The sequence below is a fragment of the Anguilla anguilla genome, chromosome 11 (assembly GCF_013347855.1).
Source record: "Anguilla anguilla isolate fAngAng1 chromosome 11, fAngAng1.pri, whole genome shotgun sequence".
Taxonomy (NCBI): domain Eukaryota; kingdom Metazoa; phylum Chordata; class Actinopteri; order Anguilliformes; family Anguillidae; genus Anguilla; species Anguilla anguilla.
Window position 1 is genome coordinate 33247086 of NC_049211.1, and position 14220 is coordinate 33261305.

The 14220-nt window shown below is 41.1% G+C and overlaps 1 protein-coding gene across 1 annotated transcript; it reads right to left on the minus strand.

Annotated features, from left to right (window-relative positions):
- Positions 1-12043, minus strand: tgm2a (transglutaminase 2, C polypeptide A). The gene is made up of 13 exons (XM_035381407.1): positions 11889-12043; positions 10404-10583; positions 8803-9030; positions 8164-8282; positions 6063-6191; positions 5020-5197; positions 4329-4458; positions 4085-4188; positions 3346-3588; positions 2463-2738; positions 1638-1798; positions 1232-1368; positions 1-637 (listed from the first exon to the last, which is right to left on the minus strand). The coding sequence occupies exons 1-13, from the start codon at positions 11896-11898 to the stop codon at positions 490-492; spliced, it is 2043 nt and encodes a 680-aa protein (XP_035237298.1). The 5' UTR covers positions 11899-12043; the 3' UTR covers positions 1-489.
- Positions 12044-14220: the final 2177 nt, after the last annotated feature.

A 14220-nucleotide genomic window follows, 5' to 3' on the forward strand; every position in this document is an offset into this window, starting at 1 on the left:
TCAAATGTAGATTTATTAGATTTATTATACCTTTGATAAGCAATTTTCAGAAATGATAAGTGAAAGTTATCTCAATTCCTGTTTAAAGATACGGTATATGGACAATGGAAGAGAATCATATAGAGAATTACAGTCATTTCTGTTACTAACCTTTATTCAAGTGCAGAGTTAATGTTCTGTGTAAAAGAGAAGCTCCCTCTTTCACATAATTCAACAAGGTGTTTTCCATGTTTATGATATAGAGAAAAGACCAACAGAACTTTGAATTGCTCTGATCAGGTTCTGTTTTGTTAGGACACACAGTGGCTTCGTTTATCTTATTATTAACAAGCGTGTTTGACTTTTAAAAAAAAAAAAGGAAAGCCTTGTCAGTCAATTGCTGGTGGAATCAGAAAAATATGAATGCAAGAATTTGAATATATTAATAAAGTATGAATATTAATGATTAACCAAGAAATTACAGTCATAGAGTAGGGCTGCCCTTGTGCTTCATTTTCCTACAATAACGTTCTTGTATCCCTTGATATTGCTCAGCTTGTCGCTGCTGAAATCCACCACCAGCTTTCTCAGTCCCACGTAGGTAGGCGTGAAACGTATCTTAACCGTGGTGGTCTCCCTGGGTCCTACACTTTCAACCCTGTGGACAGAAACATGGGGTTGGAGCCTTCAGATCAACAGTGTCACTCTTTAAAAACATAAAAAAATATTTTAAGCTTATATAGACTGGATATACACCTTGTTTGATCTTTACATTACATTACAGGCATTTAGCAGACGCTCTTATCCAGAGCGACTTACACAACTTTTACATACCATTTTACACTGTATCCATTTATACAGCTGGATATATACTGAAGCAATTTCGGTTAAGTACCTTGCTCGAGGGTACAACGGAAGTGTCCTACCCGGGAATCGAACCTGTGACCTTTCGGTTACAAGCCCAGTTCCTTACCCACTGTGCTACACTCCGTCTTATATTCGGCAAATAAAATGTCTAGCTCAATAGGCAAATTTCCCCAAACACAAGTCACACTCTGAACACTTCGCTTGAAGCCAGCCTTCATAATGCAGTTGGTTTTTCCTTTAATTTGTCACCCGTCTGTATTTGTACATTTTCCCATATACTGAAGTGTTGCAGTATCTTGATCATATATTTTGTTTTCTGTATTTTCGACATATTCCCTTATCTGGAAGGTTCTGTTTCAGCCAGCAGGCTTTCTTTGGGACATACGTCTCAGTGATGGTCTTCCCGTCTGTCAGATTGGCTCCTCCCACAGAGAAGGTGCACTTCATCAGGGGCTCAGGGAGAGGGTTTTGCAGTGAGAGCTCTGCCGTCAGCTGCCGGTTCTCTTTAGGTTCCCCCAGGATCTGCAACAAAAGGGCACAAGAACGTTTGATCAGGTAGCAGAGACCTCTATTCCTCTGTTCACACACACACACACCATATAAGTAAAATCCCAGGCCAAAGGAAACATTCAAAGGAATGTTTACATTCCAGCATTGAGCAGACACTTTTACCTCTGTCTCAAGGTAGCAGTGCCCTGCCTTGGAATCGAACTTGCAGACTCAGTGTTACAAGTCCTATCAGTTTGTCAGTAACACCCTTTATCAGTAACTTGGGCCTTCAGATGCCGTACCCTGATGTTGATTTCTGGGTCCTCCAGGACTATTGTCCTGGTTTTGTTGAACATCTCCTTGGTATCGACGTCAATGAGAATGGCCATCAGGCGGATCATGGCATCCTGGGTAATCACTGAGTTGTAGTTGCCATAGCACATGCTGAGGGGGAGGCTCTTCTCTGAAAACAGTCACACACAGTTATTCACTGGATTGTGCAGAAAACAAAGTCATGTACAAAAGCACTGGACAGTTTCTCTTCTTATTCCACTCTGGTCCATTTCAAAGAAAAAAAAACTTGTTTTTGATGTGATTGCGCTTTTTATGAAAAGCAAAATTCACCAAATAAATGAAGCAAACATGCCAAGTGCATTCAAAGTTCTTCCAGGTATACAGACAATTCTAATAATCTTCTAATGACAATTTTTAAACAATTTTCTAATAAACTTCTGTGAGATTCTTCCCAGACCTCCAAAAGAATGCTGCGGGAGGCGCTTTTCTTATAGTTACGTACACCAGTCGCATATAGCACCAACAATACTCTAGGTGTTATGTTCCTTATGAACTAGCGTAAATTGCCCTGGCATTATTTAGGTGTGTTATGCATGTGTCTCATGCGTTTTATGTGTTTCATGCTTTGATTTACATTGGTTTCATTAGTTCAGCAACGTGTTTTGATGTACTTTAGGGGTTGGGGGAGATGACATGATGTGGGGCTGTCACCATTTTGCAAAGTAAAAATGAATCAAAACAATGTCACCCTGTATGTTTTGCCAGGGAGGAGTATCACAGTGTGAAGATGACAGGGGCGCAGAAATCGAGCAGCTCAGGTCGTTCCCACCCACCTTCCCCGGGCGCGACCTGCAGGTCAGAAATGTCCGTCAGTCCGCAGGCGCCCCGCAGCTTCCCGTTGTAGGTCACGCCCCTGCCGTGGTACATGAGGCGGCAGGTCTTGGCCACGGGTGTGTTGTTGGCGATGACGGCGAACACGTCGAAGTCGGAGCCCCTCTTCATGTCCGGGGACACCTTGATCTTGAGCTTCAGGCCTGGCTCCAGCCCTTCCTCGCGCAGCTTGTTGTGGTGGCTGGCTTTCTCGAAGACCATCCGCTCCTCCTCCGAACCTGGAAAAGGCCGCTGTGGCGTGAGGGGCTGTTCTCACAGGCCTCAGGTCACCTGCTTAAGAAAGTGCTTTGCTCTTTGTTAGAGGAAGAGCAGCCGTTCCTCGGGGGAATGTGTCTGATGGGATGTTATTATTTTATCTAGTCACCAATGTGATTTCAAGCCTTAATATGCTTTTTCAGACTTTTCTGAAAAGCTGCTTCGGACCTGATTGCTTACCAGCTAATATTCTGTCAAGTGTTTCTTGCTTTGAAAGGCTTCAATTATCTGTAGATATTTTAGTGGTGATGGATTTTCTCACTATAGTGAAGTAGAACTGGAGTAAAACTCTATTGTATGTTCTTCATATTACCTTTTTTTTTGCCACCTATGGTCACTTGCTACTAGCATGGGATTGTGACGGTATGATAGCAGTCCAGGAAAATTAAACACAGTATCAGGCCATCAATGAGTAGCATAAAAGCCCTGCTATGAATTAACAGAATTAATCAGTGTTAGCCTGTATATTTCCTCACCAACCGAGTGGTCTGAAAACTGTGATGCGATTTTTTTGGCCATATATGGGCCCACCCTGTGGGGGGGTGTGGTTCTCCATAGAGGTGCTTGTACCTTCAGGGTACTTGTAGAGGTGCGTGATGTCTTCCCTGCTGTCCTTGCCCACACACTTGGTGCTGATGCACTGGCCCACACGGGTTGTTGACCCACCGAATTTGATCTTTCGACCATCCTTTAACGTTATGTATTTGACCACGTCGGCGTTGACCTCCGCAAATACAAAGGGGGCGTCGTACTTCAGGGTGAGCTCCCCCTGTTTGATGGCTTTCAGTGGGATGGGGCCACAGCAGTAGACACCTGGGAGGAGACAGCATGGTCGTCATGGCAACAGTGCAGTGGGGTACTGTACTGGATAAGGAAATTTGTTAACCAGCAGGCAAAAACACCTGAGCCAATTATGCGTCACCCTGTAGGACTGCTGCCCACAATAAGCACCAATGGAGTCTGGATTCAATACCAGACCGTGGGGCCCATCAGTGAATTAAATAATTTCATTAAGAGTATGCGCCATCTAACAACCCTTCCTGTTGAAACTTGAAACTAAATGTAATACTACTGTATTACATTTAGCAGACAATCTTCTCCAGGGCAACAGATTACACTTTTAAATACAACCCATTCATATTGTTGGATATATATACAGAACCAATTCAAGTTAATAACCCTCCCCAAGGGTACTGAATCAGCTAGAAAATTGATCCCACAACCTTTGAGTTACCAACCCAGTTCCCTAACCGTGATACTACTCTGCCACCCTGGGCTTATCTCATCTCTCTCTGCATTCTTCACGCACCTTCGCTTTTCTCCTGGGGTGTGGGGTCGCTGACTTGCCAGCCCTCGTACCCGAGGCCGAGGTCGGGGCGCGTCATCCAGGATTCCACCCACACGTGGAAGTTCCTGCGGAGAGGATGGAGAGAGCCGCTTCGTTTCCTGAAGGCAAACCCTTCGTCCTCCCACCCCCCCCCCCCCCCCCTTCCCCGAAGACCCCGGCTGCGCCACCCCGCGAGCCCCGTCGAGGCTCGCGCCGACAGACTCACCAAACGGAATCGTCGCCTTCGTTCTCTCCGTCCGCGGTGTAGTAGTACTCGATCAGGAGGTTGCTGTTGGTGTCGTGGGCCGACTCGAAGTTTGTGACCACGCGACACGGGATCCCCAGGGCACGAGACACTGCAGATTGGAACGCATCCGTTAGATAGATCCACTGCATCCCTGCAGACTGCAATGGGCGAAAGATTTTCTCTTCTTTTCTTTAGGTATAGAAAGTCTAACAAAGGAGTATGGAAATTGATTCTAATATGGTTAAGACAATGGCCAGAATAACACCATTCCGTTTAGTCTGAATAAATGATTTGACTGCACATATGCTGATGTAGTCTGCTGGATAGCTGAAGTACTTGACTAGCGATCTTCAAACTAAAACGCAAAGTTAACAAGCTGCTATATACTGAGCTATCGTGGCTGTAGCTAGTTAGCACATCAGCGGGAGTATGTATGGTTTTCATGTACAGATCAGAAAGCTTTGAAATACAGGCGGCAGTCTCAAGAGGTTGACGTATATGTCAACATTGAGGGAAAAGAACAAACAGTGTGCAGAAAAGGAAGTAAAAGAAAGAAACGTGTTGGCTCAAAATGGATAAATATGATCCTGGGACAGAATTATCTGTACACGGGAGTTACCTGTGCATGAGAGTTATCGGTGCATGAAAGTTACCTGTGCATGGGAGTTACCTGTGCATGCCACAGCCGCGAACACCCAGCATTGCCCATAGCAAACCGCACAGCATTCACTGGACTTCCATTCTTGCAGAATCGGAACACTGCTGTTCCAGTATGAGGGGGACGTGCCGTCCTCATAGTCTCCTGACCAGTTTCCCTGCAGAACCCCTCTGTCGCCGTTACAGTTGATCTGAGAGGAGGGAAAACATTGTCAGTTCCCTTACGAGATCCGCACTTTTTGGAGTTTTCTCCTCGTTTCTCCTCAATTTTGAGTGGTCAATCATGCTCATGCTGTTACGTGCAGGCACTTTGTCGACCAGCAGGGGTCGCTGGTGCACAATGAGACATCATCATTCCTACTGTCTGAACCCCTCCCAGGGCGACGCTACATTTGGCTGTACATTACCCAGTGGGGTTATGAACCACAGGTGGTTGTAATGTAATGTAAATGAAAGGAAAGTGACTAATTCTTACACTAGGCAATACAACAGAATTTGGTATTGTACATCTGAAAACCATATTTATTGTGTAAATAACATGGTATTTATCAATAAGTGGTGTGACAGTTTAATGGGTTACCAATCAGAAGTGAACTTAAAGTGAATATCCATACAGAATGGAAACACCATCTCAGACCTCCATCTCTCTAAGAAAAGTAAATTTTATTCATTTCCTGTCCATGAATTTGGAAAAAAAATGTATTAAATAATATATATTTCATATTTGCAGTATAAGCTAGGATCACGTCCTTTCACGAGAGGGGGGGCCCCAAACGGAGTGCTCATCTTGCATATAGGGCGGGGCGTCACTGACTGGAGCTCCTCTTGTGTACGTGTAATTTGGCCATTGCGAAGCACATAAAGGCTGTCTGGGCATCTGCCAACTTTAAGCTTCCATTTATCCACTCATGTAACGTGCCAAGAATCTCCTACTGACTCTACAGCTGCAAATTTAATTCATATCTAAAAACAGAATGCATTAGGGAAGCCTAATTGGAATTTGGCACTTCGTAAATGCACCAGTGACAGCAGACAGGTGTACGGACAGGTGCTCACCATGGCGCTGAGAACTCTGGTCACGTACACGGCATTCCGTCTCCCTGAGCAGTCCTTCCCCGGGTTCCGCAAGTGTTTGGGGTTCTCGTCCAGGATTCTCAGGCAAATGTCCAGGATCCCAGGTTCAAACTATGCAAGGAGAAGACTGAACGATTAGGATATTATAGCATGTGACAATGTGGAAGAGCTACAAGATCAGATTCAAACTACTTGTAGAAAGCCAAAATATTATAACATTATAAGGTCTCCAAACTCATTGGCCGATGCTTCATCCTACTGCCTGACAATGATCCCAAACATTAAGCAACAAAGAAGTTTTTCAAAGCCAAAAACGAGAAAATTCCCGACTGGCCAAGTCATTCAACGATCGGACATGTTTTTCTGAATCCAGCTGAACTTGCATTTCTTATGCCTAAGGGAAAACTTAAGGCAACTAGCCTGAGAAACAACTGTACTGAAGATGGCTCCAGTACAGGCCTGGCAGAGCACCACCAGAGAAGATACTCAGCATCTGCTGATGTCTATGGGTTACAGACTACCAACAGTCATTGCATGCAAAGGATATGCGACAAAGTACTAAACATGTCTAATTTAATTTACAGACCAATCATTAATATGTCCCAAACATTATGGTTCCCTAAAATTGGGGTACTATGTATAAAAACTGCTCTATTTTCAATATGGTGAAACAAAAGTGTATACACATACCCTTAAATGCAAGCTGAGAATGTGCACTTCAATCACATGTACATTGTTTGATTGCAAACAAAAACTGTGGAGTAAAGAGCGAAATCAAGAAGAAAATATGTTTTTCTCCCAAATGTAATGGAGCTCAGTACTGGCAAAAAATTATGGAAACCCTAAGCTTCAAGAAGAAGCTGAGTACTCTTTTAAACCCATATCTGCGCTCTTTCTTCTGTTATACGATTGATGACCAATTGCCGACTGTAGGCTCATCTTCCTGTCCTCAGCTGCCAGGAGTGGAACCCAATGTGGTCTCCCCCTGCCGTGTAGCCCACCCGCTTCAAGGTTCAACATTTCTGTTCCGAGATGCCCTACTGCACACCACTTATGAACAGCTGCCATTTGATCATGTCGGGCCTTTCTTTTAGGCTGAATGTGTCACCCCATTCTCTTCTGACCTCTCCCATAAACACAGAATTACCACTCACTGGTAATTGTTTGTCACACCATTCTCTGTAAACTCTAGAAACTGCAGTGTGTGAAAATTCCAGAAGAGCAACTGTAAGGTTTCACCGACCGATGAGTCTAAATTTGGAATTTTTGGAAATAAGAGAAGGCAGTATCTATGCCGCTGAAGAAATGAAAGCATGATGGAGGATCATTGCAAGTTTTGGGATATGTAACAACATCTGGAGTCTGTGATTTGGTTTTGATTGATGGCAATCATATATGCTGGGAAATACAAACAAATCTTAACGTATCATGCAATACCCTCTGGACTATGTTTGATTGGGAGCAAATTCATTCGACAGCAAGATAATGACCCCATGCACACTGCTAAAAAGATCAAGCTGCCGGTGTTCTCGGAACAATGCATTGGCAGAGTCCAGACCTCCACATAATTTAATGTGTTTGGGGTTACTTTGGTTGAGACAAGCAGAAAATGCAACCGACTTCTAAGACTGAACTTTTGGAGGTGTTTACAAGAAAATATCCCTGCAGATTTCTTCAAAAAACTCAAAAGGAATGGAAGCTGAAATAATGGAAAAGGGTGGACACGCTAAATATTATACATATATATATGGCTGATGAGGGAAATGTTTCAAGCCGTTCAGATGTTCATCTTCCATGTTTTGGTCAGTTGAAAGATGACATCAAATATATTAGTACCTCAGATTCAAGAAATCTATTTAGATTGCAAAAAAGGGTGGAGACAAGGCTGAAGAGTCAAGTCAAATCTTCATCTGATATTAATTAGAACTCTATCTTTAACAAGAGCACTAAACATATGTACAATGTGGCAGTGCATTCTAACCCAGTCCTACATCCTCCACTTTGCTGCTCTTCCATTTCATGTGTCAGGCTAGATCGTATGATCTATAGTTTTACTATAACATTATTTTTGACGCTCTGGTACCTGACCAAAATTCCAGGGGAGAATGTTGAAGCACTTAGGGGTACCCCTGTAAATAAGACCGTCCTGGGACAGGATGTACTCCTTCCTCATCTCTTCACCTTCCATGTACACTACGTCTCCTGTTGCCGGTGGGAACAAGTAGTGGCAGTTAGTGACATGTGAACAGAGCTGTGAGATGTTCCCGTTCATCTATTCTTTAAGCTGTCATTTTGTCCAACACCCAGAGGGCGATACAGGACCTGAAATCACTTGATAAGCAATCAACACATTTTGGTATCTTAATTTTTTCTGTAGTACCTTAATCACCCTGATCGTCATATTATGTTTGTGTAAAGCACTTTGATCTGATTTTTGTGTGCTAAAATCTTATACAAATAATAATAATAATAATTATTATTATTATTGTTATTATTATTATTATTATTATTATTAGTCATTTTCTTCTCAATTAATCATTCAGTTAGGAGTGCCAATATGCTCCTTAACTGGTCCTTAATTGATCATTGGTAGCATTTCTTTGACGGTTAATCCCTAATCCCATTTAGCGTGCCGACAGTGACACCTAGACTATAGAGACTGAAATACGGGTTAAATGTGTCCCAGGTCAGACATTCAAGGAAAAAAAACTGGTTCACTCACGTAGACACCAGGGGTTGAAAAGCAGTACAAACTCTCCCAGTTTGACCTTGTGTCCATGGTCCAAGGTCAAAGAGTAGCGTCCAATGGGAGCTTTCGGGGATGGACAGATAAGCAGGGAGACGATGTTTCCAGGAGAACACGACGCTGATGCACTCCAGCATTTTTTGTTGATGGTGTCGGTCAGACCGAAGGTTGCCTTGGTACCCCATTTCTCTTCAGGGGTTGGCCCTTCAGATGCAGGGGTTAAATTAGCTTTCATCAGAATCCTGACAACATTATTATTATTATTATTATTATTATTATTATTATTACAAATTACTACAAATAATAAAAAATACTAAAAAGATGAACTATTTCTGAAATTACTGTACAACAGTTTTTTAACGTATGAATCTATGCCTTACTGGCCTATTGACTCTATATCTCACACAAGCAGCCTATGCACAGTGGTGTGGTACATTCAACGCTCTACCTCTTACGCCAGGCCTATTCAGGCTTACCATAAGCACAGCGAGCAGTGTACTGTCACCAGTTAAAAGAATATTTCACTTTGGTATAATATAAGTCATTCTACAGAGCTTACCCCATGTCCAGCTTCAAATTCATGCGCATTCACTCCATTCCATTTCCGAGACTTTGCCCAAATTAAGTTTTAAAGCACAAACAAACTAAAGAGGATAATAGATTGTTAAAAGAGAGTACTAGCCTCCAGTGGTCAATGTTTTTTTTTTTTTAATATCTGACTTGCCTTATAAAAGATTACAGTTCATAGTCCTAAAACGCAAAAGTGAGTTCGCATTTTTGAGCCATGGGTTCCCTTGGCAGATTTTCAATGCTTTTTTTTACACGGGAATTTCGATTTTTGGGGAAAATAAGGTCTGTGGTCAACATAAGCCCAAATTTCACGTTTTTTCTACAAGATAAATTACACACATTAATATCTCAACCGTGAATTTCGAAGTCGTTATATGCTTTAAAAAATTGAGGCGCTAACAAGTTGCTATATTCAAACTACAACAACGGTCGTATTCTGGCAACCGCTACTCAAGTTTCCATACTAGCCCACCTGCACACTACAACCGTTTTAGTTTCAATTATAGCAACTTGTTAGCAGTTCCAAGGTTGGCTCTGAACTAACCGTTTCGGCTTGTCTTTTTGCTTTGCTGTACCTAGGCTTCTTAGCAGCAAGGAACTAACAATAAACAATTTGCTGGAATCTGATCCCAAACCACGGACTCTGTCACCACACCCACCCATCTCCATACAGAAAAGAGCACCACCACGAAACATCCTGAACATCTCGAGTTTTAGAATAACAAATACGGGTAAAAGGTGCATACATTTGGCAGAAGTACATAAAGACTGATATTGGCAGTGCATCATAGATATGCCTTTACACAGTTATTTTACAATATTTTCAAGTAAAAAATACTGCATAGTATGCCTTCAAGGGTCAACAGAGACAACTGATGTTGCTGGTATTCACGCGACGCAAATACAATGTGGTGAGTTCCACAAAAAAATAAAATAAATATAAATATATATATATATATATATATATATATATATATATGTTTGCACGTGTACTGCTACCACATTACCTGTCTCGGCGATGAGCTGGAAGGCGCTGACCCCGGGCTGGAGGGTTCCGGATCGTAGGTGCAGGGTGATGGCGAACGGCTGACCCCGCCGAACGATCAGGCGGTCCACCCCGTGAAGGTCAGTGTGATGTTCCTCGTTGTTGTACTTAAACTCCAAATCACAACTGGCAAGGTCCAGTTCTGAGAGGGAAAGATACAAAACATGAATCTGCTCTTTCCAACTGTGTAATGCGCACACACACACACACTCATATACAATGGGCCTCCTTCACAAAACTTTTTCTAAATTCCTCTTACTTTTGCTCTTAAAAAAAGTTCCTACCCATCATCGGACCAAGAAGTCATTATTTCATTCACCAAGGAGTCAATTAAACCATTACAAACTGCTGGTAAATTGCTCCTGTCAATTACTAGGACTGAACATTACAAGCCTATACTTGCAAATTAAACTAGCATAGATCACTAACAAACTGAGCATAGCTTTTCACTATGTTGGATCTATACTCAATTTTTTTTTTAAATCGTTAGACAGTGGTTGCACAGAATATTATAACACATCCAACAATTTATTTGAGTCTACTTAATAATATTGCGTGCAATCACTATACAAGTTAATGTAGTTAAAATCTGCATTATAACATTGATTCTTATAGCATCATATACTGTATTATGACATACTATATTGTTCTAATATTATTATTATTATTATTATTATTATTATTAATAATAATAATAATAATAATAATAATAATAATAATAATAATATAATTGCATTTATAACATTTATATTGTTAATATGACGTTTGTTACTACTCACTGTAAATTGACTTTACATAAGTAGAAACAGCTTCTGCGTATATGCCTTCACGCTTGTTTCCAAACACACATAGATTTGGATCAACAATTTCAGCAACAATTTCAGATAAGAAAAAATGCTGAAATGTTTGTGGAAACGTTTGTAAGCACAGTTAGCAATGAAATCTGATATTATGCATGCTTCGTGAATGGGTCCCAATACTATACATGATATATAACTTCATTTTTTCCCGGGTATCCTCTGTTTTCCTCCTTATCACCAATTTTCCCAGTTTAAAATAAAATGACTAATCTGATAATGAAGTGTGAATCAGTTCTTTCAATAGACAGTTCTTCTGTGCATGTACATTTGAAACCTCAACACATGCAGAGATCTCTTTGGCAGTTCAAAATGTTTAATATGCTGAAATGGAAAGGCAACCTGCATTTGGCGTCACTCTAATAACAACAAAAGAATATATTTCTGAGCCCATTAGCAGGTGGTGGAAAAGGACTACCTTCAGCCCAGTTCTTACCCTAGATAACAGTGAAGTTCCTTTCATCTGTTACAGCTGCAACAAAAATACACCCTGACTAAATATAGTTTAACCCTAGTGCACTGTGTTAGTACTGGCATAGCTTTTGCTCTTGTAAAATATCTTTGACGCATCTATGGATCTCAAGACTTACCTTCAGCCATTATGAGAGTGTAGAGAGTGAGAGTACAGAGACTAATAATTTTCTCCCTGTTCGTCTGCCTGTACTTTCTGTTTGTGGCTCTGCAGAGCTCCTAGGTCAAAGACTGTCCTTTTAACATATCCTGAATCATCAAACTAGTCAGGCACCTCCTACTGGGTTTCGTTTATGGTGGAAGTCCTCCTGCAAGCTTTTTTTTTTCTTTAAATAGTTGAAATACTGAAATGTAAATTCAGCATGGTATATATATAGTCTTATTAGCTGGCATGGCAAAGTATTCTTATTTATTATAGTTATTGTATTCTGTATATTCTATATTTATTTGTGCTTTTTGTTTTTAATTATGTAAGAATTATTATTATTATGATGCATTATTCTTGTTTTCAAATTATGTTTTCAAATGCAATTTAATTACATGATATTATATAATCATGCACTCTTATTGTGAATAGTAAGTAAATCTTGAAGGTGATAATTGAATTGTATTCACACAAGAAGTTAAGTATTAAAGACTGCAAGCTTTTCTAAGTTATAGGTAAATAAGTTAATCACAGTTAAGCAAGTGCTTACAAAGCGGTGAAAATGTTAAACAAAGACAAACAAAAAACAACATTGCATTCAATAGTCGTGTTTTCAATGACAAGACTATTTACTTTAAAAATATTGCAGTCCAAACCAATGGAGAGGTCTATTATCAGTACATGTATGGGCGTAGACTAACTAACGGTAATGCTGATTATAATGATGCCGGCGGTAATTTTAGTAAACTACATGCATTAAAGCCATAAGCCATTACTGGACGTCATACAGATTATAAAAAGATCCGGATCTCTGGAGTGTGTTTGTAGACATATGATATCAGGCGCCACTGGTGGCATCTCTGTAGAATAAATCTGGCAGTCACCACCCTCACATTCTCTGAAGGTCTCCTGTTCTCATGTTCTCCTTTCTTGCATTTTGACACATATCGGTGGCTGTCACGTCGTAGGTTTTATGACTGAACAACTTGTGCCAGCTTTTGGAAATGTAATTACATGACATTAAATTACATTACAGGCATTTGGCAGACGCTCTTATCCAGAGCGACGTACAACAAAGTGTATAACCATAACCAGGGACAAGTATGTTGAAAACCCTAGAGAGAAGTACCGGTCCAAGTGCAGGGAACAATCGCATAGTTCAACTTGGACCCTGAAGGTTAAGCTGATTAACACTAACACAAACGAGAACAGCAACAACACGGTCTATGCAAGAATACAAGCAGTAGTTAAGACAGGTGCATTAACTAAGTCACCTACGAAACCGCTACCTAGTTACAATCCTAAGCTTACAGTCATTTAAGAGATTACAGGGAGGTAGGGAGGGATGGGGAGAGGTGCAGCCTGAAGAGGTCAGTCTTCAGTCGTCGCTTGAAGTGGGTCAGCATCTCAGCTGTTCTGACCTCCACGGGTAGGTCATTCTACCCTCGTGGGGCCAGAACAGACAGGAGACGTGTTTGGGAAGCACAGGTGCGAAGAGGGGGAGGTGCCAGGCGTCCTGAGGTAGCAGAACAGAGGGGTCTGGCTGGCATGTAGGGTTTGAATATCTTGTGGAGGTATGCTGGGGCTGATCCCTTGACTGCCTGGTATGCTAGGACCAATGTTTTAAATTTGATGCGAACTATAACAGGCAGCCAGTGGAGGGTAGTGAGCAGGGAGTGACGTGGGAGTGTCTGGGGACACTTAAGGCAACTGCGCAGCCTAGTGGTAATATACTGTATCTTCAGAAGCGCCGCTGATTTCACAGCCTTATCAAGCATCATTTATGATTATTCCATTTCTGAAAACAGTGGGGAAAAAAATGGTTCAAATGGTTCAGAAAACCTAAAAAATATCGGTGTAACAAAATGAAGTAAAAATTTTGATTCATCCATTGAAGCATTTTTCTTCTCAGACATTTCCATAACAAATATGTTTTTTTTTACAGTGATATAGTCTTTATGCAGATATTTTTATAGAGAAAGAAGGCCCTGTGTAGGCCTACAATGCACCAGACGTACAGTAAATACTTCATTGGTTGTGTTTGTGTAACTGAAGGCTGTAAGCATTTTTTTTTCTTCAAGACTTAATAAGAATTTCATCTTAATGTATTATTTTACCATATCAAAATTGAGAATGTTGTGGTTGTGACCATGTTTATTTAATTTTGTGTTGATAATTTGGTTACTTGAAGCAAAACATTTTTTTGTATACAGTTTTCAAAATGAATACAATCACAGTTAAGGCACAGTTCCAGGATGTGAATGGGACCCACGGTCTGGTATCTGTTAAAGCACTGTTCCAGTGTA

What these genes read in the sequence shown, in the direction of transcription:
- tgm2a (XM_035381407.1), bottom strand. An exon ending in CCAGCTCATCGCCGAGACAG is followed by an intron (nt 9,031 to 10,403) that starts GTAATGTGGTAG and finishes CTGCATCTGAAG; the next exon opens with GGCCAACCCCTGAAGAGAAA. An exon ending in GCAGGTCGCGCCCGGGGAAG is followed by an intron (nt 1,799 to 2,462) that starts GTGGGTGGGAAC and finishes GACTGTTTTCAG; the next exon opens with AGAAGAGCCTCCCCCTCAGC.